Source organism: Poromitra crassiceps, assembly GCF_964638095.1.
Source record: "Poromitra crassiceps genome assembly, chromosome: 15".
Lineage (NCBI taxonomy): Eukaryota > Metazoa > Chordata > Actinopteri > Beryciformes > Melamphaidae > Poromitra > Poromitra crassiceps.
The window spans coordinates 37,809,902-37,831,279 of record NC_139634.1 but is presented as its reverse complement, the minus strand read 5'-3'; the positions used below and the strand labels follow the sequence as shown (position 1 = coordinate 37,831,279).

At 42.6% G+C, this 21,378-nt stretch overlaps 1 protein-coding gene across 1 annotated transcript in view; it reads left to right on the top strand.

Annotated features, from left to right (window-relative positions):
• Nucleotides 1-1,272: 1,272 nt before the first annotated feature.
• The window catches only part of b4galt1l (DP-Gal:betaGlcNAc beta 1,4- galactosyltransferase, polypeptide 1, like), a 41,348-nt gene continuing 21,242 nt past the window's right edge, over nt 1,273-21,378 (top strand). The window contains exons 1-3 of the mRNA XM_083652292.1: nt 1,273-2,313; nt 6,297-6,532; nt 18,693-18,880. Coding sequence (XP_083508418.1) covers nt 1,923-2,313; nt 6,297-6,532; nt 18,693-18,880 — 815 coding nt within the window. The 5' untranslated portion in view covers nt 1,273-1,922. The remainder of the gene's footprint in view (nt 2,314-6,296; nt 6,533-18,692; nt 18,881-21,378) is intronic.

Here is a 21,378-nt window from a genome sequence, read left to right as displayed (position 1 = left end):
TATATATATATATATATATATTACCAGTTGTATTGTATTTTTTAACTAAATGAGAATATAATGCAACATGAACCACAGATTATTAAAACAGTAGCCTAATTAATGACGAGTACACCATGCTGTTTCAACAGACAGTACAGGTTGACACATGGCAAAGCAGCAAACGCCCCTCTTGCGCACACCCGGAAGAGTTACATCAAGCTGGACATAATGAGACCGGAAGTTGCTCGATGTGGCCTTCTAAATAAAAGCTTAACATTAATTGACGGTTCTTGGATCAAATGGAATATACATCCTTCCATGTTGTCAAATAGGATGTGATTGAATATATCTTTGTGGTTAAATGTTTTCCCTTTAAGTATATTCTTTATTTTCACTTTGACACTCCCCTAAAGAATGTTGCAATAATTTGTGAACGCCTACCAACAGTGTAGGACCATGCTTTATGTTTGATGTGTTGACGCATAGTTGTCTCACATGTAAACTTTGAGGGAGTGGCTTCTCCCAAATCTTGTTTATTTGGGGCTGCTGAGTGGTGGGGACTGGGGAGTGGGGTGCTGGGCTGGTCGTAAGTCCGTCACTTGTTGGTTGGTCTGTGCCGGCCGGGTAACGTCACCACCTGTTGGAGGGTGACATCACAGGAGTGTTTTTCTTGTGCCGGGGGATGTCACCACATTTTGTAGGCTACTTTATGGAGGGTGACATCAGCAGGGTATAGGGGGGTGGGGGGTTGGTTTGGCGCCCTGCTTTTCGCCATAGGGTGTTGTTGCCTCACCACAGATTTGGGTGGAGTGATGTTTTAGCAGGCCAATGTGCTCATAGTAATTTGATATTTTTTGACATGAATGTATGTATCACATTTGTTCTTTACTTCATGATATTGCTCCTGTATGTTATGATTGTAGTGTCTTGTAAGTCAATGCGGGCTGCCACCTTTTGGTGCATGAAACAAATGACTATAATTTACTTACTTCATTACTTACTCAGTTAGTCTACTTAGCCTACATAGGTTACTTGTGCAACATAATGCTAACAGCATGACTGAAACACTTTATAGTTTTTTTTTTAAGAAAATTGCTGGACAAACTACATGATGAATAATAATATATAATAGAGATAATCATGATCATCACCACTACCACCACCGCCATCACAATCATACATTTAACGTTTTATTCTGAAAATCCTAACCGGAAGTCCAATGATATTTTATATGAACTTTAAGTCTGCACCCAAATCAACGAAGAGCTCAGTTCGACTCAACAAGTTTATCTTCATCGTGACTGTCTGTGAATCGTCGCGGTCTAGTACACTTTACAGAGCTGTTATCTGATAGTTTCACGTACATTTAACGTTTTTTCAAATCGTTTGGTCAACAGAATCGGGAAGTGTTTGCGTTTTAAACCCACCAACCAAAGTCTTTTTTTCGTATGAAACCGTTATACTTGGCTCGCTGTTGCTGGACTTAGGTGAGTTCCTTATAGCCAACTAACTGGATAGCAGTTAGCATTAACATTACTAAGCTCTGTTTAAACGGACGGGACTGCCTGACTGTGACAGGGCCGAAGTGGATAGAGATTTTCTTCTGTTTTTTTTTTGGACCAGAAAATACCTAGAAACATAACCGGGATCGGTGACAACACCTGGAAACTTTGGAAGTTGGTCGGAAATGGAGCCCGAAAGTAACATAGCTGCTAACTAGCTAGCGTTTCAGAAGTAAACCTACCGGTAACAGTTTTGGAAAGCTGTTTTGTTTTTGGGATTGGCGGCTAAATGCAGAGCCACTGTCTATATACATGAGTTAAAGAAAGGCTAGTCAAGATAGCCACTGTCTATATAAACTAGTTCAAGAAAGGCGCTAGTCAAGATCGCCTATATACTGCCTATATAAATTAGTTCAGGAAAGGCTAAGGTTAGTCAAGATGCCGGGGGACTCTGTCAATTTCAGTGTTCTCCACAGAACATGTAAGCTGGTGGTGCTGCTGTGTTTCCTCCACATCTCTGTCACTTTGATCTTCTATGTGAGGAGTCTGGACATCAGGTTCGCCTTTGTGCAGAACCAGCAGTCCAACACGCCATCATCAAGAGTGGACAAGAGTACCAATCTTCATCCCACCAAAGTCACCTTAAAAGACATTTTAACCCCGAAAGGGCCACAGGTCACAGCCGCCTTAACGAAACTGTCACAGCAGCAAGAACAAGCCAAAGATAAACAAGTACAAGTACAAGAAGTGAAAGTGGAGGAAAGTCCCAAAAAGGTTGAGGAAAGTCCCAAAAAGCTGGAGAAATGTCCCGAAACGTCTCCTCTGCTGGGTGAGTTCACTTCCCTTTGCGACTGTAAACTGTACATTATGTTCCTGTTGTGTGTGTGTGTGTGTGTGTGTGTGTGTGTGTGTGTGTGTGTGTGTGTGTGTGTACGTGTGTACGTGTGTGTGGGTGTGGATGAAACATTTACTAAAGTGTAATAACTAACCAGCAACCTGTGAATGCACCACTGGCCATTTGTTTTGTTATGAACAGAATAGAGTCCACACACACTAGTGGCTGGTGCTCCCACCATTTATTGGTATTACCACAAGTGTGACGTTTCGGGCAAAGCCCTTCCTCAGACATGAAGCAAGAAGGGAGACACCTTATCAAATAGCTTTCCAGAGCTCACCTGACAGGGCTCACCTGACTGATCATGTCAGTTTGTTTGTTGTTTGTTTTGTTGTCATGTGACCGGTCATAATGGTCCCCCCATGCCCCTTCTTTTTACTTTCACACAAACTGTGTGAAATGTGACACCGGACATTGTCAGTAACAAACCTTAAAGGGATACGCCAACATTTTTGGAGATTCACCTACTTGCCATATTGCCGATATTAAATGTAGAATGTGGATGCCTTTATCTTCACTGTGCGTGCAGTACAAACTGCGGTACAGCCCTCACTGTTAATAGCTTAGCACTACAATGGCAGTCTATGGTACCACTGCCTATCCCCGTTCAGTCGCTCAAAATACACACACAACAGCACCAGAAACACTCACATGTACATGAGGCACATGCACTGTGTGCAGTGATCAGTACCGCGCATGCGCCCCATGGCAAGCGAGGAAGTAACTTTCGTTACAGAGGGAACCCTCTTTGTTAGTTCTCGCTATGGATTTACTTTGAAAATGACAGTTTCCCATAACGTTGGATTATTATTTCCTCGCGTGGTGACTACCCAAGTCACATGTACGAGTGTTTCTGGCGCTGTTGGAATGTGTATTTTGGGCGACTGAACGGGGGTAGGCAGTGGTGCCATAGACTGCCGTTGTAGTGCTAAGCTATTAGCAGTGAGGGCTGTACTGCAGTTTGTACTGGACACACAGTGAAGATGAAGGCATCCGTATTCTACATAATGTCGGAAATATGGCAAATAAGCGAATCTCCAAAAATGTTGGCGTATCCCTTTAACACATTATAATAGGGCTGCAACAAACGATTATTAGGGTTTGAGCACGACTGGTGCGAAGGCCCTATTGTTCTCCAAATGGTTTTTATCTTTCTTTCTTTCTTTCTTTCTTTCTTTCTTTCTTTCTTTCTTTCTTTCTTTCTTTCTTTCTTTCTTTCTTTCTTTCTTTCATGTAACTTTCCATGTACTACTGTAACATAACGTCACATTTATTTTCTGTAGCTGTTGATGTAAATCCAATATAAAGAGGTGTGTCCTGACTCCTATTTGTCCAGTGTCTGGAAATTCTATTATGCATTAGGGATGGGCATTATTAATCTTAATCGATGATTGATAATTGATCGTTAAGGATTTTGTCGGATTTGAACGATCCAACACATTGGCATCAAGTAGACGTTGAATGAATGAATTTCATTGCATGACTGTGGCGTCTGTTTTATCGCCCAGCTCTCCGGCTGAGTGTGACATGACAGCTGGGCTCTCTCTCTCTCTCTCTCTCTCTCTCTCTCTTTCTCTCTCTCGCTCTCTCTCTCTTTCTCTCTCTCTCTCTCTGTCTCTCACCACACATCCTGCATGTTGTCAATCCCCTTCTTCTGCTCTGATTGATTTGCAGACTCAGTATTTATTCAGGACATATCACACTAGCTTTGGGACACGGCACATGTCCTTTAGCTGCATTCCAGATCAGAAACTTCCCATTAAGAAACCCTCAGCTGCTGAAGCATCCCCCAGAATCCTTTTATATCCAAGTCATCGTTTGTGTATCAGCAGTATTTATGGTATTTATGGTATTTACTGACATGCTTTAGTGAGGAGAGTGAAGTTTCACAGCCGGTTAGAAGACAGGAAAGGTAACACTTTGTGACATTGAGCTGATGCTTCTGGACTTTGGAACCCTAACAATACAATGTGGTTTCCCCTGAAGCAACTATTGTAGAATGATTTGATATGGCATGCGTTTCTTGGAGGAATGCACTGATTTATCGGTCATATATCGGTATCGGCCGATATTCGCCTTGTTGACTTGACTGCCACCACCGGCCTATCAGCAAATGAGATGACATTCACCGATGGATGGCAGTCTCCAATGTTTATCTGTTGTCACATAATTTTTGCGCTGGTTAAATGTTCAATGCTCATTAAAAAATAGTGTGAAGAAGGGTCGAAAGGCTTTAAAACTTTATTTATTTATTTAAATAATGATGTTTTCTTTGTTTGCCTGTCACAAAAGGGGAAAACAACAACTGTATCGATTATCGGCCAAATTGTTATTTTAAATGTCGATATTGGTTTCGGGCCCAGAATTTCACAATCAGTGCATCCCTCATGTTTTTGGCTTTGCTTTGGGAAAATAATTGGTTTGAGCCTTGGATGCAGAAATTGCACGCCGTGTCATCGACCTGCAGGGATGGAAGTTTAGCGACCTCAGAGAGTTTCTCCTCCCAAACGGCCTCCGAGAGTTTCTCCTCCCAGAAGGCATTTTTCACTGGGATATCATTTGATGGAAATAGTGGGGAAATGTCTCCATTCCAGATAACGCTGCCTTGCTGCTGCCTCCAATCCTTCCCCGCCATAACCATTGTTTGTCTGACTTTGATGTAACGAGTTTGTTTATTGTCAGTCTGAAGGCCTATCTGCTCTCAGATGTGCCAGAGCTGTTTCCTCAGCTGTCTCCCCCCCACCGTGTGTGTCTCCCCCCCCCACTGTGATGTCACAGACCCTAATCAGCTGTTTGAAGGACCAAATGGGACAAACTTTGTTTTCACCCCATAAGGAGACGGAAAGAGGAAAGAAAAGAGAAAGAAAATAATGAAAATAGGAAAGAGAGTGGCTGTTCACTGTTCAGGGTACTCATGGTTTTCATAAAATATCTTCTCTAGATTTAAGGACTTCAAAGGTATTCCGATCAGGGTTCCTCCTACACACCAGGGCTGCAACAACGAATCGATCAAATCTATGAAATTCCAATTGTTGGATCGCAATTCCTATATCTTCTGCAGGCTGAATGAAACCTCAGTGGTTTTTCAAATGATTGGCTCTGATGGCAGCCACACGTGACGTCACTGAGTGAACAACCAGATATCAGACTGATGACCGTTGTACTTCACTGTCAAACCTCATCCAGTCACTGTGAGATCTGCAGCCGGCTGCAGAGAAGAGATTAATTGTGTTGCATAATATTACGTCATGTTATTGTGTACTGTATGTTGTATCTGATGTCTACAGTGTACAAGTGCATTGTGTACTTAGTCTTGTGTACATAGTCATCCTGATTCCTATGTAGGTCTGTAGTGTGTCTCTTTTTTTGTAGGCTTTTGTGATGGTGTGCCCTTTATGTTAAGGCAGAGAGAGCCAGAGCATAAGTATCTCACTGTATTTTTTAATACACGTGACAATCAAGTTGAGCTTGAATGAAGTTGAGTTCAGTCTCAGAGCAGGAAAATCACCTTTTATCCCCTGCACACAGACGCTGGCTGCTGCATCCTGAACTAAACCACAAAAGCAGCCAATGAAAAGTCACAGTGGGTCCACCTGTAGTGGCCACTGCTATTCATAGTATTCCCATGATGTCACAAGCATTTTCCTACCTGTATGGTGCTACAATACACACAGCTCATTGGATGTTTGTGTCACTTGATTGTAAGCACCTATTAATTTATTACAACCACATGTTATTTTCCTACCAAGATGGCCGTGTGGTGATGTAACAGAATACTATCAATAGACCAATTTGGAATGGACATCACGCCACTGCAGTTGCGCGTGCATTGGTGGCAGAAAAGAGGGAACAAGTGAAACCGAAACTAAAATGATTATTTATTTATTAATCGCTCTTCTCCATCTTGCCTGCACCAGTGGGTCCTCTGCGAGTGGAGTTCGGCTCTTCGATCAACCTGGAGCTAGTCAAGAAGGAAAACCCGAAAGTGGAGGCAGGTGGCCGCTACCGGCCGGCGGACTGCGAGGCGCTGGCGAAAGTGGCCCTCATCATCCCCTTCCGCAACCGAGACGAACACCTCAAGTACTGGCTGTACTACCTGCACCCCATCCTGCAGCGCCAGCAGCTCGACTACGGGGTCTACGTCATCAACCAGGTGCAGTAGCATCATGAGATTATTAAGATATTAACAATAGCATCATATCTGATCAGAATTGACGATTATAATGTTGTTAGCGTTTGCAGTTTGGGACAATAACCGATTCGATAATATTGAATATAGAGATACCATATTACGGTACTAAGAAATATATTACTAAGAAATGAATGTCTAAATATTATGATTTTGTGCTTTCAGCCTTTTATGAAGTCTTATTAAAGGTAATAATGATGTTGTTCGTAATGGCTATGATAATAGCTTCATTGTTTTCATGTTTGGTTTGAGCACTTAATGTAGGCTATATAATACTGTTGGCCAGTGGTTCTCAAACTTGCTCACGTCAAGGACCCCTAAACTGACACAAATTAGACCATGGACCCCCATTTGATAAGATTCTGTCGCTTTTAGATGTTTTATTGCAGAAAGTGTTTGAAACCCATGACCAAAATAGTCATACATTCTGTCATTGTGTTGCTTATGGATGGAATTATAGTGAAAATAAATTCCCCTTTTTGCTGGGGACCCCCTGGAACCCCCCTCAAGGACCCCACTTTGAGAACCACTGCTGTAGGCTATATAATAATATTGATGATATAATGACAATTGTAGCAGTAGTGCTGGTAGTAGTATCAGATGGGCAAATATTTATTAGTCATGGTAATAATAATGCAATAATACTACTAATAATAATAATAATAACAATAACAACAATAATAATAATAATAATAATAATAACAATACAATAATAATACAACAATAATAATAATAATAATATAATATAATATAATATAATATAATAATAATAATAATAATAATAATAATAATAATATCATCATCTTGTGTTGTTGTTGTTGTGTTGCCTTGTAACTTATTTAAAACAGAAATAATGTTTCATGTTTGTTAATTTGAGTATATATTTTAACTAAAACTGTCGGCTGTGTTTTTTATGTGTTTTTTATATGTGCATTGCTTTGCTGCTTGTTTTTTCGATTATTTTTTTGTAAAGCACCTTGAATTGCCTTTGTCTATGAAAGGTGCTATATAAATAAAATTTGACTTGACTTGACTTGACTTGTGCTGTGACACCCGAATTTCCCCAAGGGATCCATGAAGTGCTGTCTTTGCACATTTTAACCAAATGCTGTGAAAATTATTTAATTCAGCTAAAACCAAATCAGGATCAGGATAAAGTTTATTGTCCCCGAAGGGAAATTTGTCTTGGACAACAGTGCTACATCAGCTGCCTTTCATTCATTCACACATTAATTCATTCATTCATAGATGATAAAAAGAAACAAGAACAAGTATGACATACAAGGCGACAGGTCTACACGTTTTACGTGGTGGAAGATGCACCTTACGGAAGAATGCATGATTATATTGCACTGCCCGCCAAAATAGATTGCACTATTGATAATAATAATAAAAAAACATGTGCAAAGGAAAAAGATAAGACGAGCTATATAAGATAAATACGAGACTACTGTGCAAAAGTAGCTTACAAATGAATTTTAGGTAAGCACCGAGGCACCGCAGTATGTCACTGGCAGCCAGCACCTTGGCTAAAGTGAAATAAAATGTTCTGTTCAAATATGTTGGAGTGAGCTTTCTGTGATACCGGTCTTAGGTGTTTATTGTCCTTGCTGACCTGTCAGTCAGACGACGGGTTGTTCCAGGACAAGAGCCGGCGACGCTCAGTCAGTGAGGCGTTCAGAGAGCTGTGTCCGTTAAATAAACTTGAGCTTATTTCATATCACACTAAGACAACTTCTTCTTTTTTTTATATTGAAGGGTTTGTATTCACAGGCATCCTGCATGTGAAGAAGGACTGGTATATTTGCTTGTGGCGCCACTCTGTACGGACAGCAAATCTGTTTGCTTAAGTGCACGTTCACACACAATAGGCAGAGCATAGGCAGAACTGAAGCTTGAGGCAGGACTGACGCTTAACCGTTCACACAAGAAGCCTTCTCTTTTCCTCTCAGCGCCTCCTCGGCGCGCCTTGAACCCGCCCACAACTCCCATTGAAGCCATGCCTGGCAGCTTCAATAAATGAAAAAACAAGAAATAGAAAACACTACTATTATTAATATCACCACTATTACAACTACTTATACCACTATTGCGGCAGCTGCCCACTGCGGCGACACATGTTATATAAAGTGGCGGTTGCCCTGCCCCGCAGTTGGCGGTGCTGTAGCTTGATTGGCTGTCTTTCCGTTTGACTTTTCAATTTGGCCCCTCCTCTCTCTCGCTCGTCGTCGTGTTGCCAGGTATCCCAGCATCCTTTGGGAGGCGATTCCCGACGCATCCAATACACAATGAATGGGCACGGCTTTATGTCGCCGAGCGGGTCGCTGCAGTGGGTATCGGCCGCTTACTGCTACTACTACTTTTACTACTAACTACTACTACTACTACTAATAACTACTACTATACCTTTAACACTTGTACTGTCATTGCTGACAATCTCAGCACCAGTGCTACTCCTACCCCTGTACTAGTAGGGATGCACGATATTGGATTTTTCTTTCCCGATTTGCAATATGTCAATTTTTTTATCACGTTTTTTCAGATTTATTTTATCCCATTTTCTCCCCAATTGTACTTGGTCAATGGTCAATAGGATGATGTTTAAAAAATGATAATCGTCAAATCGATTTTCACTTTAACTAGGGTAAAGTGAACATCACTTCCTGCTTTTCTCCCTGTACCAGCGTGTGAAAAATCTGATGTCAATGTTTCTTTGTCAATATAAAAGATACCTGCAAGCTGAGAAAGTCGCAGTTTGTAGTAAAACTGTGGCACTATAAGTTATTAATCAGAAAGACTACACACAACCAGTCGCATAAGTGACGTCTCTCCGCCAGTCCATTTTTGTTGATGGTGTGACGTATAATGTGCGACACGAGATGTAGTTGATTGACAAAACTAAACCTTACATTTCAGTTTCAGGACAAACTGTGACTTTCTTGACTTGCATAGTTATCTTTTAAATTGATCAAATTTAACATGTGTACCCGGTGGCACAATTCAAACGGGATCAAAAAGGTAACGTCTGTCTCCGTTCACCAGCGTTGTATTTTTTCTGACGCTGGTACAGGGAGAAAGGCAGGAAGTGACGTTCACTTTGGCTCTCTGTTACAGTACGGCGGCTCCCTCTCATGTACGCGTGCTGCTTCCTCGTCCCTTCTCCCCGCTGTAAAGTCTCTCACAAGGCTGTGGCTACTGGCTACTAAAGACAGCAGAGCAACACACTTATTTCAACACCTCCAAAAAAGCACACAGAGTGCGAGCAGCGTGTTGCACTGTGGGCTGCGCAAGATAACGAGAGGCACACACATGCACGCACACAGAAGTAAAAGCATAAATTGAGCCACTTATGAGATTTTTTTTTGCTGTGCAGGGCAACAAATGGTTAGAGAAGTATAATAGTACGTAAAAAAAATCAAACCGAAAATCGAATTTTGGGAGAAAATAATCAGATTTTATTTTTAGGCCAAATCGAACAGCCCTATTTGAGGGTAGGTAGTAGTGAGGAGGATATAGTGAGAGTGACCAGAGCATGTCAAGCTGAACTAGTCTGTAGTGTAGCTGGCAGACTGAGCCATGCTTTAAATGTAAACAGGTACAAACTTAAAACCACTTCCAATGGGAGTGCTTGTCTAAACAGAGATTGGTCTGATGTCCAATGTAAACAACAGGTCTTGGGCAACAAGAACTGAGTCACACTGACAAACAATGGCTAAGTTTACTCTCACAGTTATAATACTAAGTGATTATGTGAAAACTGCAGTTAAGACACGTGCGTCTGGCAAACGCGTGCATCTGAACTATTTTTGCCTCATTTTCAGACTACTGTGATGTAGCTGCAGTATTGGGACAGTAATATATTTTTTTACAGTGTTTTACAGTGTTATTGTGTTGGCCTTGGGGCTCTCCATGGATAAAGTGTGGGAAAGTTCCACTCTGACTGTAATTTACGACAGGAAGGGAAATGACTGATGCTGCCTGTGCCCTCGGGGGAGGAGGCGGGATGCTGGCCTGTTAAATCCATAATTAAGTGAATATTAAAAATACCACTCTTTATTGCTATTGGTAATGTTGGTATTGCCCTATACCAACATTAATCAGATTGTTCTCATAATTAACGTCAGGGCAATGAATAAGACTATTGCCCTGACATGTTTAAACAGTAGATTGGCGGTTGGGAGTGAGGCTATCTGTGGGAGCGGTTTGTTGAGTCAGGTGGGAGAATGCTGGCAGGCAGCACACCCCGTGAAATGCAAAAGGAACAGAACCAGGAAATTCCTGAGATGCATCCTCCTTCCATTTTTCGACTCTTTGTTCTTTAACCTGTTGTTTGCTTTTTCGTTCAAATATTGATTTTCTCTTGAATGCACTCTTATGTACTTTCTGTGTATTCATATGATTGAGTGCCTTTTGGCTTGCGTCCAGAAAATGAGTTTTAAAGGGCCCCTCCAGTCAGTTTTCTACCTGTAGAAAGCGCTGGCGTTCTATGAGAAACGTACACGAGCGTGCGCCGTATCTACGCACGTAGCCATTTGCGCCAAAGAACTTACAATGATAAGAACCAAAGGCTAATAGCTTGTTCCACTACTGCAGCATAATGACTGAGACTGTTATGCAATATTGCTATATAATATCAACAACTAGCCAACATATATCAAAGCTGGTGGGCTTTATGGAAAGAGCGTGACTCGAACTGGTTAACAGTTATTATCGGCAGCGTTTTTGAGCCTGGCAAACACTTAGTTGGCAAACATAGCTATACTCAAAAATCAACATTTCTGTGATTAGATAGTGGGAGGTCGACGCCAATTTTGACCCAATCAGAGAATTGTTAACATTTTCTGGGAAACGGAAGGTCATGAGTCTCTACGAATTATGGGTGCGGAGATACGTCCACCCTGCTCTACAGGAGAGAGATAGAGGACAGCGCGGGAGGGTTGGGGATTCCAAGCTACTGACCAAACACTCTATTTCAGTGATTGCTGTCAGAATGTAGAGTCATTTAACACTTATTTTAACACAAAAACATCGCTGAATGCCGCTTTAAACCAATATGAAAACCAGAATATAAACTAGAATAGTGCACTCAGTAAGGCTCCGCTATGCCTAACCACAAAAAAACATGAACACCGTTTTCTTCCCTAAAACCTGTAAATCAGGAATAATACAGCTGTGGATGCATTGGGGAAAGGCCCAAAACCACATGTTACGATTCTAACCTGTTGCATATAAATGTTTAAATACTCAAAGCAGGCTGTGTAGCATGAGTGTTACCATAACCAGCCTATCAATGAATAACTGAGAAAAGCACCATTATCTGCAAACAATCATATTTATTTGGCAATGATTGGCTTTGTTGTTTTAGCCTCTGAAATGATTCTCAGCAGCTGTCGGCAAGATGTTCCATGCAGCCTGATAGGGCGAAGATAGAAACCACAGGCAAACACAGACAAGTCATTACTTGTTTTGTGTCTATGTAAAACAGCTGCTGAAATGTGTCTGCGTTGGTCCCGTTGTGAGCCCATGTCAGAGGAAGCTGCCGCTTCTGCTGCTGCAACTTGGCTATCGCTCGACTGTTTGGTTCTGAGTTTGAAAGTAGCATCACATGATCTAACTGACATTTACTGTTTGGTGGTTCTGAGTTTTAACTGGTTCTTCTGAGTTTGAACGTAGCATCACATGATATAGCTGACAGTTACTGTTTAGCATAACAGGATCTAGTGTGTCACAGTACTGAGCGAGTACATTCATTTTCACCCGCATTCCCCACTGTGAGCAGCTGGCCTGACGGGTTTGTCCACTCTGACGGGGCGGGGCCAACAGCTCAGACTGTATCTACTGTATGGAGCATTCTGCAGCTACACAGATTATTATTATTATCTGAGTATTATTATTATTAACCATGTGCTATTATTATTTGGTGCACTCCTTTTGTGTTTCCTTTCATAACTTTATCTTATTGTTTTGATGAGTTATGGCTACTAGCTAGAAAGTTAAATTTAGATATAGATGGATGGATATAGATATATGATATATATATATATAAATGTATATAAAGTTAACCCAGATCCTTTCCAAAAGAATATATATATCATGGAAAAGTTAGTTTTTTCCCCATAATTCCTTTCAAAAAGTGAAACTTTCATAGATTATAGATTCATTACACACAAAGTGAAATATTTCTAGCCTTTATTTGTTTCATTTTTCATAATTTTGGCCTACAGCTCCAGAAAACCCCCAAAACAGTATTTCAAGAAATTAGAATAGTGTGAAGAAAATCAGCAGTTACTTCTCAGTTATGACTGACTTCAGCCTCAGTCCAGTGCCTCTGAATTTCCGCCAAATTTTTGAATCGTCTTTGCTTGACAATCCGCTGAAGCCCACGGTCATCCATGGTATTTCCATATTCAAATTTTTTGGAAAAGATCTGTATATATATATATATAGATGGATGGATGGATGGATAAGATAAGATATAGTTTTTATTGTCCTCTTTATAGGAAATGTGTTTCCACAGCATGTACACATCACTAACATCTGGCAAACACAGAGACATGGGGGCACAGAGCCAGTCACAAAAAAACTAGCTGCATCCTCAACGATGGCTGCAGCTGTTCTCCAAGCATCATTTTGAGACAGTAATTCCTGCAGTCTTTCAAATCAAAGTGGAACAGAACTGAGAGGCTTCTGAGTTGCTGCCAGGCAGAACTATTGTTCATGAAACCAAATCACACTGCACAGCCAATGCTGGAAGTTGGCTGTGCCTAAACGCCTGTGGAGGTTTGCCTGCTGGACATTTAAAATGGTCTCTATCAAATTGAGTTTTCTCTTGAAGTTGTTGAGATCTCCTCAGGTGTGGCGGAGGCTGCAACACGAGACCAATCCACAGCAAAGACTGTCGTGTGACACAAAAGTAGCCCGGGTAAACCCAGCCTCCACGTGACCTCTATCTATTGACTCATTTCCACCACATTTTACAGCCCTGCACAGCCCGTCACCACTCGGCTCTATTTGTTTCGACCCGATGGATGTTTTGTTTCCACCGCTGCTCTATCTGCCCCCGCCCACACCTGGTCGTCATAGCGACCGCATATCTGCCCTCCGCCCATAACCGAAGTAAGCTATAACATATAACGTTACAATTACATCCATACACAGAATTTTTAAACTGTTTATGAAATACTGGTGCCTCTAAATGACCTACAGTGTACATGGGCAAATGTGACAATCGGCCAGGAGAATGGATATCACTTTGTTGTTAGTCAAACTCACATGCATGCGCTGCGCGAGGGATGGGGGTTGCGCTACAGAGTGAAGCCTCTACCCCGGCGGCCTCTCACCAGGCAAGACCGCGGCTTCACTTACCCCCGCCTGCGGCCTGGCGCAGCCGACGCTGCACACAACTACAGGAGCTTCCTGAGCAGCTGACTTTTTCTCTCTCAAAACAATTGAAAACCACCGCCATGTCAAAGCTGAGTAAGGAGATCGATTTCATTTCACCAGAGGCGAAGGCAGCAACACAAAAGACTGATGGAAATAACATAACAGAAGAGAAGGTAAGCCCCACTAAACTGGTATGCATTGACAGTCAGTAGATGGAGTAAACACGATTCTGCCTGACCAATCAGTCGTCTGCAGTGTTTTCACGTCACCGTATGAACCCGGGTTCACAGCGCTAGAACCTCAACAGAGCAGGGACCAAAAGCAGCACGACTCAACCCGGGCTGTCCACATTTTTGATCGGTGGAATGAGACAAAAAAGCGAGACGAGCTGGGCCGGGCCGCGTTGATACCAGCGGTGGAAATGGGCAATATGTGCTATCAGTCACAATAGCTCAGCCTCCAGACTCTTGTGACCTGATAGCACATAGATAGAGGTCACGTGGAGGCTGGGTTTACCCAGGCTAACACAAAAGTGCTAACATCATGTTTTCTGCATGCATCAACATGGGGAAATGTGTGTGTGTGACTCTTCAAGACCGAGTCACCCTTCCCCAAGATGGTTGTTGTTAGATGTTGTTTGTTTGCAACCTATATTACTCACTGTCTTCTTCTTCTCTCTCCTTTGTGTCCTTCCTTGCCACTCCTCTCTTTTCCTCCCTGGTTATTGTTGATTTTATCTCCTCACTCTGCTTCCCTTGCTCATGCCGCCACCTCCTTTGCATGTCAGGCATTTCTGCCCCAATGGCTGTGGTCGCTGGAGGAGTTGGGACCCGCCCCTTGCTTGCTCTCGGCCAATAGCGGGATCCGTTGGCTGAGGGGGTCCTACTGGTAATATGGGCTTCTTTCTTTTCTCTTTCTGTCTGTTTTCTACTTCTTTCTTGGGCTTGAAAGCACGTTTTTCGCCAGCATCATTTAGACCAGAGAGACTCGCTGTCTCACCAAATCATTTTTTTTCTCTCAATGTATTCTTTGTTTTCTAATGTGTCCTTTCTTCAAATCTAGGACGTTTCCGTAAGACAGCAAAACTTGTGGTACACACTTTAAAAACTCTTGCAGTGCGAGCTCGCTCATATTAACCCTGGTGTGATTGCTTTTCTACTAATTAAAGAGTGCTTCTGTATTCTATGAACTAGAAATGCACATGTTTTGAACCTGCATGAAACCGGCTATAAATAGCTCAGTCCTTCACAGCATTTTCTTTTCAAATTAAAATCCCCCATGATGCTGCCACTATATAAAATGACACCAGATCAAAGTTGTATTCGTCACATGCTAAGGTACAATGTACACTAAGCAAAGCAGGGAAAGAGGGTTGGATTCGGGAGCAGGACAGACTGTGCAAAAAATTACAATAAACTATATATATATATATATATATATATATATATATATATATATAGTTTTCTTTTAAATAACGATATTCAATATTGTGAAAAATATTGCATAAGGCCGCAAATATGTCGGCCCAAGCCTCGGGTACGCCACACATGCCCGCACGTTCTCCTGCCTTTGCCATTGCTGTCTCATGGCCGTCAGACTGCTTCCTGTGTCGCGTCGAACGGAAAATATTTGCCTCTCATTCTTTTAATAGCAGCGGTTGACATTATCTGTGTGGTGACATCATGTGAAGCCAAAACACTTCCACGTAGTCGTCGTCGTATACCTTTACCGCGTCATGCGGTGTTTAGGGTGTGGTTTGGGGGGGTCATATCTCTTTATTGTTAATATTAGACAGTTAGGGTCTTTAATGGCACCGTCAGACAAAGAGGCTTTTCATGTCTAGCAGCAGATAAACCCGGCGAAAGGAGAGACGCAGGTGAAGCCATTATGTCCACCCTGAAAGAATGAAAGAAAGAAAGCCCCCTCGCTCAGATTGACACAGAACACATCCTCTTTTTTGTTGTACTTTGCTGTGCTCCGGTGACACTTAAGGACATGCACTCAGGATGATGCCCCCTGTGTTCATTCAGCCTGGGCTGGGGAGGGAAAGGGATAGGGAGGAGGAGACAGAGCCAGCATTGAAGGATGAGCTCTGATTCTTCTCTCTGACAGGCCCAAGAACAGTATTAAGTACCAATCTAAGTCATTTGCCCCTTCTGTGAACGTCCTAGAGGGCCTATCGGTTGGTTTTTCTCATCAGTTGCCACCAAACCCCCCCCCCCCCCCCCCCCCCCCCCCACACACACACCATCCACATTCTGGGAAGACCCGCCCCTACTCTGCCTCTGATTGGCTCTGCCTCTGACATTCTTCTTCGCTGAATGCGGATGGGGGCAGGGGTGGGGGGTGGTCTAGGCTAAGGTATGTGTGAAACCGTGCGCTGTACTCCTCCTGGAGCAACATCATACCGGTAATTCAGAATGAAGAGAACTGTTGATTAGAGAAGTGTTTCCCCTAGAAAATTGTTCAGGCCTGGAGGGATTTCGAAACATAGCCCGACCGCAATGGTGGGGGCCCTCGCTTGCGACGCTCAACTTTTAGCTAACCTGTTCACATCTATGTTCGCAGTGGCATCCCAAGTATCATCATACTATTATGGGATGCGATGCGAACAGTTTTATTACAGTATTATGGGATGTGCGTTTCCCAGGCAACGACACACGTTGACACGTTTTGGAACAGCGCTGCACGCTGGCACAATGCTCCTAAAAGCAAAATGCTCATTGTTTTGAATGATTTGGCATCTTCTATTACTGTCAACACCAGTATTGCTGTATTGTAATAATATGCCATAAAGGTTTATTGAAATTTTGTGGAAAGCAGATTTTTTTTTTTTGGGCAATATTTTTTCTGGCTTGGCGGGGGTGCCATTGGCCTGGCCGGCCCGCCAGGCCTGTAGAATGGTAGGGGAAACGCGCTGAATGCGGATGGGGGCAGGGGTGGGGGGTGGGCTAAGGTATGTGTGAAACCATGCACTGTACTCCTCCTGGAGCAACAACATACCGGTAATGCAGAATGAAGATAACTGTTGATTAGGGGATAGGCGAAATAATATCACCATGTTTCAGGGTATTTCTGCGATAACGATATTCTTGACGATAACATGCTTGTTTTTGCTGTGTGCACGGCACACCGTTGCACAGCGTAACGTTGTGCCGTCATTACATCAACAAGTCGTTATTGCCATTATCACAATGTGATATTTTGACGATATGAATATGAATTGTAACGATATATCAATAACTAATATGATATGGAAGGGTTAAAAGGAAAAAAAGCTGTTTGCAATCATTTACATAATGTGTTAAGAAATTACCGATGTGCATGGGAACGAAAAACAAAAACGCTAACACCTACATAAAATGTATTATTGCATTTTGGGTACACCTAAATTATGAGCTGGTGCACCAGTTAGGCACACTAGTGCAACCAATATAAAAAGTTAGTCTGGAGCCCTACTACTGATATTTTACGTGCTTTTGTGATATCGAACTCCATTGAAGCTGCTGGGAATATCTGGAAATGTCACCTTGTCTACGATTGGCCGGTTATAATGTTGCCTTGTCTACGATTGGCCGGTTATCCTCCAAGAAAAACACAACAAACAAACAAATGGACCCAGGAATGTTGTTAGTGTTGTAGAGTGGGCACGTCCCTGCTGCTCAAACCCAGCCCAGACAGTGACAGTCAGTCAAACCAAACCTCTCTAACAGCCAGCCAACACCCTGAGGGCACTGAAGACTGAATGAAGATTATTGTCATGTAGCATTTATACTGCAGATTTTTTTAAAGCTTTTGTGCCCTGTCTCTTCAGTCATAAAAATATTCCAATGTGCTAATTGCGGGTTATATAATATTTATGATAACATGATCCCAAATGCTTGGAGGAGTTTTGAAGTATAAAAAAGACCTGAGGCTATATTCAGTTATAACTGAATTGTCTGCTGCCTGCGGTGTTGTAAAATATTTTGTTGTCAAAATAACCTCTTCAGAAGCCGCCGTCCGACTGCAAACACAGTTTAGGGATAAACTGCTGTGTGAGCTGAGCTTTACTGCCTCCTGGCCTCATGAAGGTTTGCTGAAACCTGTTATCTGAGGTGATTTAAGGCTCTCGCATAAAGACCACCAGAGGAAATGACAGCGTACTGGATTTGAAAAGCTTTACCCAGACTTTATTAGGTCAGCATGTGAATATATGAGTCTTGTAAGGCTATAGGGTTATACCAGCGAGTGACTACGAAGACATGTATGGCCTTGTTTGGAATTATGAAAATACCCTGCTGATGTTACATGAAAACTTGTGACTCCAGTTATAGTGTTCTTGCTCATACTGAAGGATTTCATGGTTCTTTATGGAGACGTCCCATGGTCTAATGGAATTAAGCCCTTCAAATGTGTAATGGGGAGATGTATAGCAGCGGTTGAAACACTCATTGTCTCCATGCTGCTTCTGTTTGCATAGGGATTTACGGGATTGTAGGTAAAGAGATCATTTTCCACACTGAAATCTCTTGTCTGAGCTTTTCAACTGAGGTCTCATGGTACGGTATGTGATAGGCAAACAGGAGTTTTACTTGGATTTTGAGACTGTAAAAGATTTGTTTGCATTGGTAAAGTCTATCAACAACTCAACCTTAAAGTTTAGAGAAACATTTGAATATAGATAAAATGTAGATGATCTGTTGGCTTCTGGATTGTATTTTGAATCCACTTTTTCGGGCCCGTCTTTTGCTTGGAGCAGGACGGGGACGAGATCTTCAACCGAGCCAAGCTTCTCAACGTGGGCTACGCCGAAGCGCTGAAGGAGTACGACTACGACTGCTTTGTCTTCAGCGACGTGGACCTCATCCCCATGGACGACCGCAACACCTACAAGTGTTTCAGTCAGCCGCGCCATCTCTCCGTCTCCATGGACAAGTTTGGCTTCAGGTAAGATCTCTCCGTGTTCCCTTTAGGTTTTCCTCTTGTCTCTTCTGGCACCTGTGCCAGTGGCTACATAGAGACACTGCGGAGCGCGTCATCATTCAGAAACCACGCCCAAAACGGGGGAAAACAGAAACCCCCCCTCCAATCCTGGCGTTCTCCTATGTCGCGTGCATGGTTGCGTGTTGCACCAAAAGATCGTATATACGGAAGATGAACACTCCAACTTCCTTCCTTGACAGCTAGATCCACATTTTTCTTCGCCAATTCTCAATGGCTTCCTTGTTTTGCTCAGGAGTACAAAAAAACTTTAACTGGCGATTTTGTACATTTGTTGTGTGCGCAGCCCACCACACAACAGCTTTTTAGCTATGTTTAATTCAAGGAAAATGATGCAGATCTATGGGAGTGAACGGAGCGATTTCCCCCGTGATGGGCGTGACCTATTTCATGCAGTGTCTCTATGGGTAGAAGTATGTGTGTTATCTTGTCCATATACAATGCTGCACAGTGTGTCCTCCAAATAAGTTTTCTTGGTACACGATAGAGGAATTGGTGTTGGGCAGCTCATCTTATTTATTTATCTATCTATCCAGTTATTTGTTCATTTAGCCGTTATTTGAATCCGATTGTCCTTTTGAGATGAAGAACCTGCTCAAGGGAGACCTGAATCATGACAAAATACACAAGCTGCACACAAACACCATGCGGCGATGCACATAAACAATAATAATGTGTCACTCATGTTCTCTTCGGGGTTTCAGCATGGGGCCTAAGGGCTTTCATTCCCCATTCATTGTCCCATTGACGTTTCATAAAATCCTTTACTTGGGGGCGGTGGGGGGGGGGGGGTAATATTGTTATTTTTGGTCTGAGTGAAATGTTCTATGGTCTCTTGTGATTCGGAATATTGCTGAATCGCTTGGCTTATACAAAACTTCAATGGGAAGATGAATGGGGGATTTGTTTTCTTATGCCCCATGGGATATCTCGTGATGGCAAGTCTTTGGCACCCTACAGTATACGGTTAAAATCACATCAAGCTAAGTACGAATTCAAAATGGATTATATGGGCGCTCAAAAAGCTTTAGTACAAAAAAAAAGAAAAAAAATACAGTAGTACAATAGCAAGCCAGTAGGATCAGGCTGACTTTCAGACTCGGTAATGGTATCACCCAACACTAATACCCGGTGGGTGGGTGCAATTACACTGTACACCCAGTATAATTCTATTGGTTAACATGAGCATTAATTGCCTGTTAATGCCCAGCTTGTCAGACCTTTTTCTTGACTTTGAAACTGTAAATGGTTTAACATTTGCATTGTGTTACTGTTAACATATAGACCTACATTTTGATTTGGGTTGGAATCTGATGGTGGTATAGACATTTTATCTCAATAAGTTATGTTTCTCTCTCTCTCTCTCGCTCTCTCTCCACACACACACTCTCTCTCTCACACACACACACACACACACTCTCTCTCTCACACACACACACACACACACACACACACACACACACACACACACACACACACACACACACAATACGTATACACTCGTAGCTCATCTATTCAACAAATTCATGAAATGGGACTTAGTTCCCATAATGAATGCAGTCATAGGGGACTCTGTTGTTAAAGGTTTTATTCTTCTCTCTGCTCTCTGTCTTAGTTTTCACAGACTGGGGTAGTTCTTTTTTGCTTGCCCTTTTCTTTTCTTCTTCGTCTTTCATTTAATCTTTTTAGCCCAAGTGGAGTTTCAGTTTGCACACCACCCTGCCTGCCGCCTAGCTCGCTATTTAGGGGGCGGGATGCAGGCACGCTACAGGCTAAATCACATAAAGTGCAGCGGCGTGTTGGATTACGCTCTCTGGGTGGTTAATGCTGATGTGACAGTCAGCCGCTGGCCACAGTGCCCCGTCCACTGGAGTGCCGGGGGTTTGAGACCGGATTACCACCAGCTACAGTAGGGAGCCTGTGGCAACAATGTGCGTGGCTTGGTTTACACACAGAACAAAACCAGTTAACCCTGCCTGATCCTGTTCTGATGGGTTAGCTTACAATTTTAGCATTGCAAGAAAAGGTCAGGTTTGGGGAGTGTCAAGTCAGAAACACATGTTTTGTTGTTGTTTCTGTGAATAATCCCAGCCCGCATTCCTCTGTGTTCCTGCCTTAGATCAGACAAGCATCGCTACAAGGCAACAAATCCAAGAGAGATGTGAGAATGGCGGATATCCAAAACACATTAGAGCAAAGACTTCAGAGTAAGAGAGCTTAATCCCTTATTAATTAATGGACAACATTACACCTGACTGCCACATGACCGGGCCCTGGTGGACATTTTGCACTTAAAGGGACAGCTCACCCTAAAATCAAAAATACATATTTTTCCTCTCACCTGTAGTGCTAGTTATCCATCTAGATTGTTTTGGGATAGTTGCCTCGGTTTCCGAGATATTGGCTGTAGAGATGTCTGCCTTCTCTCCAATACAGTGGAACTG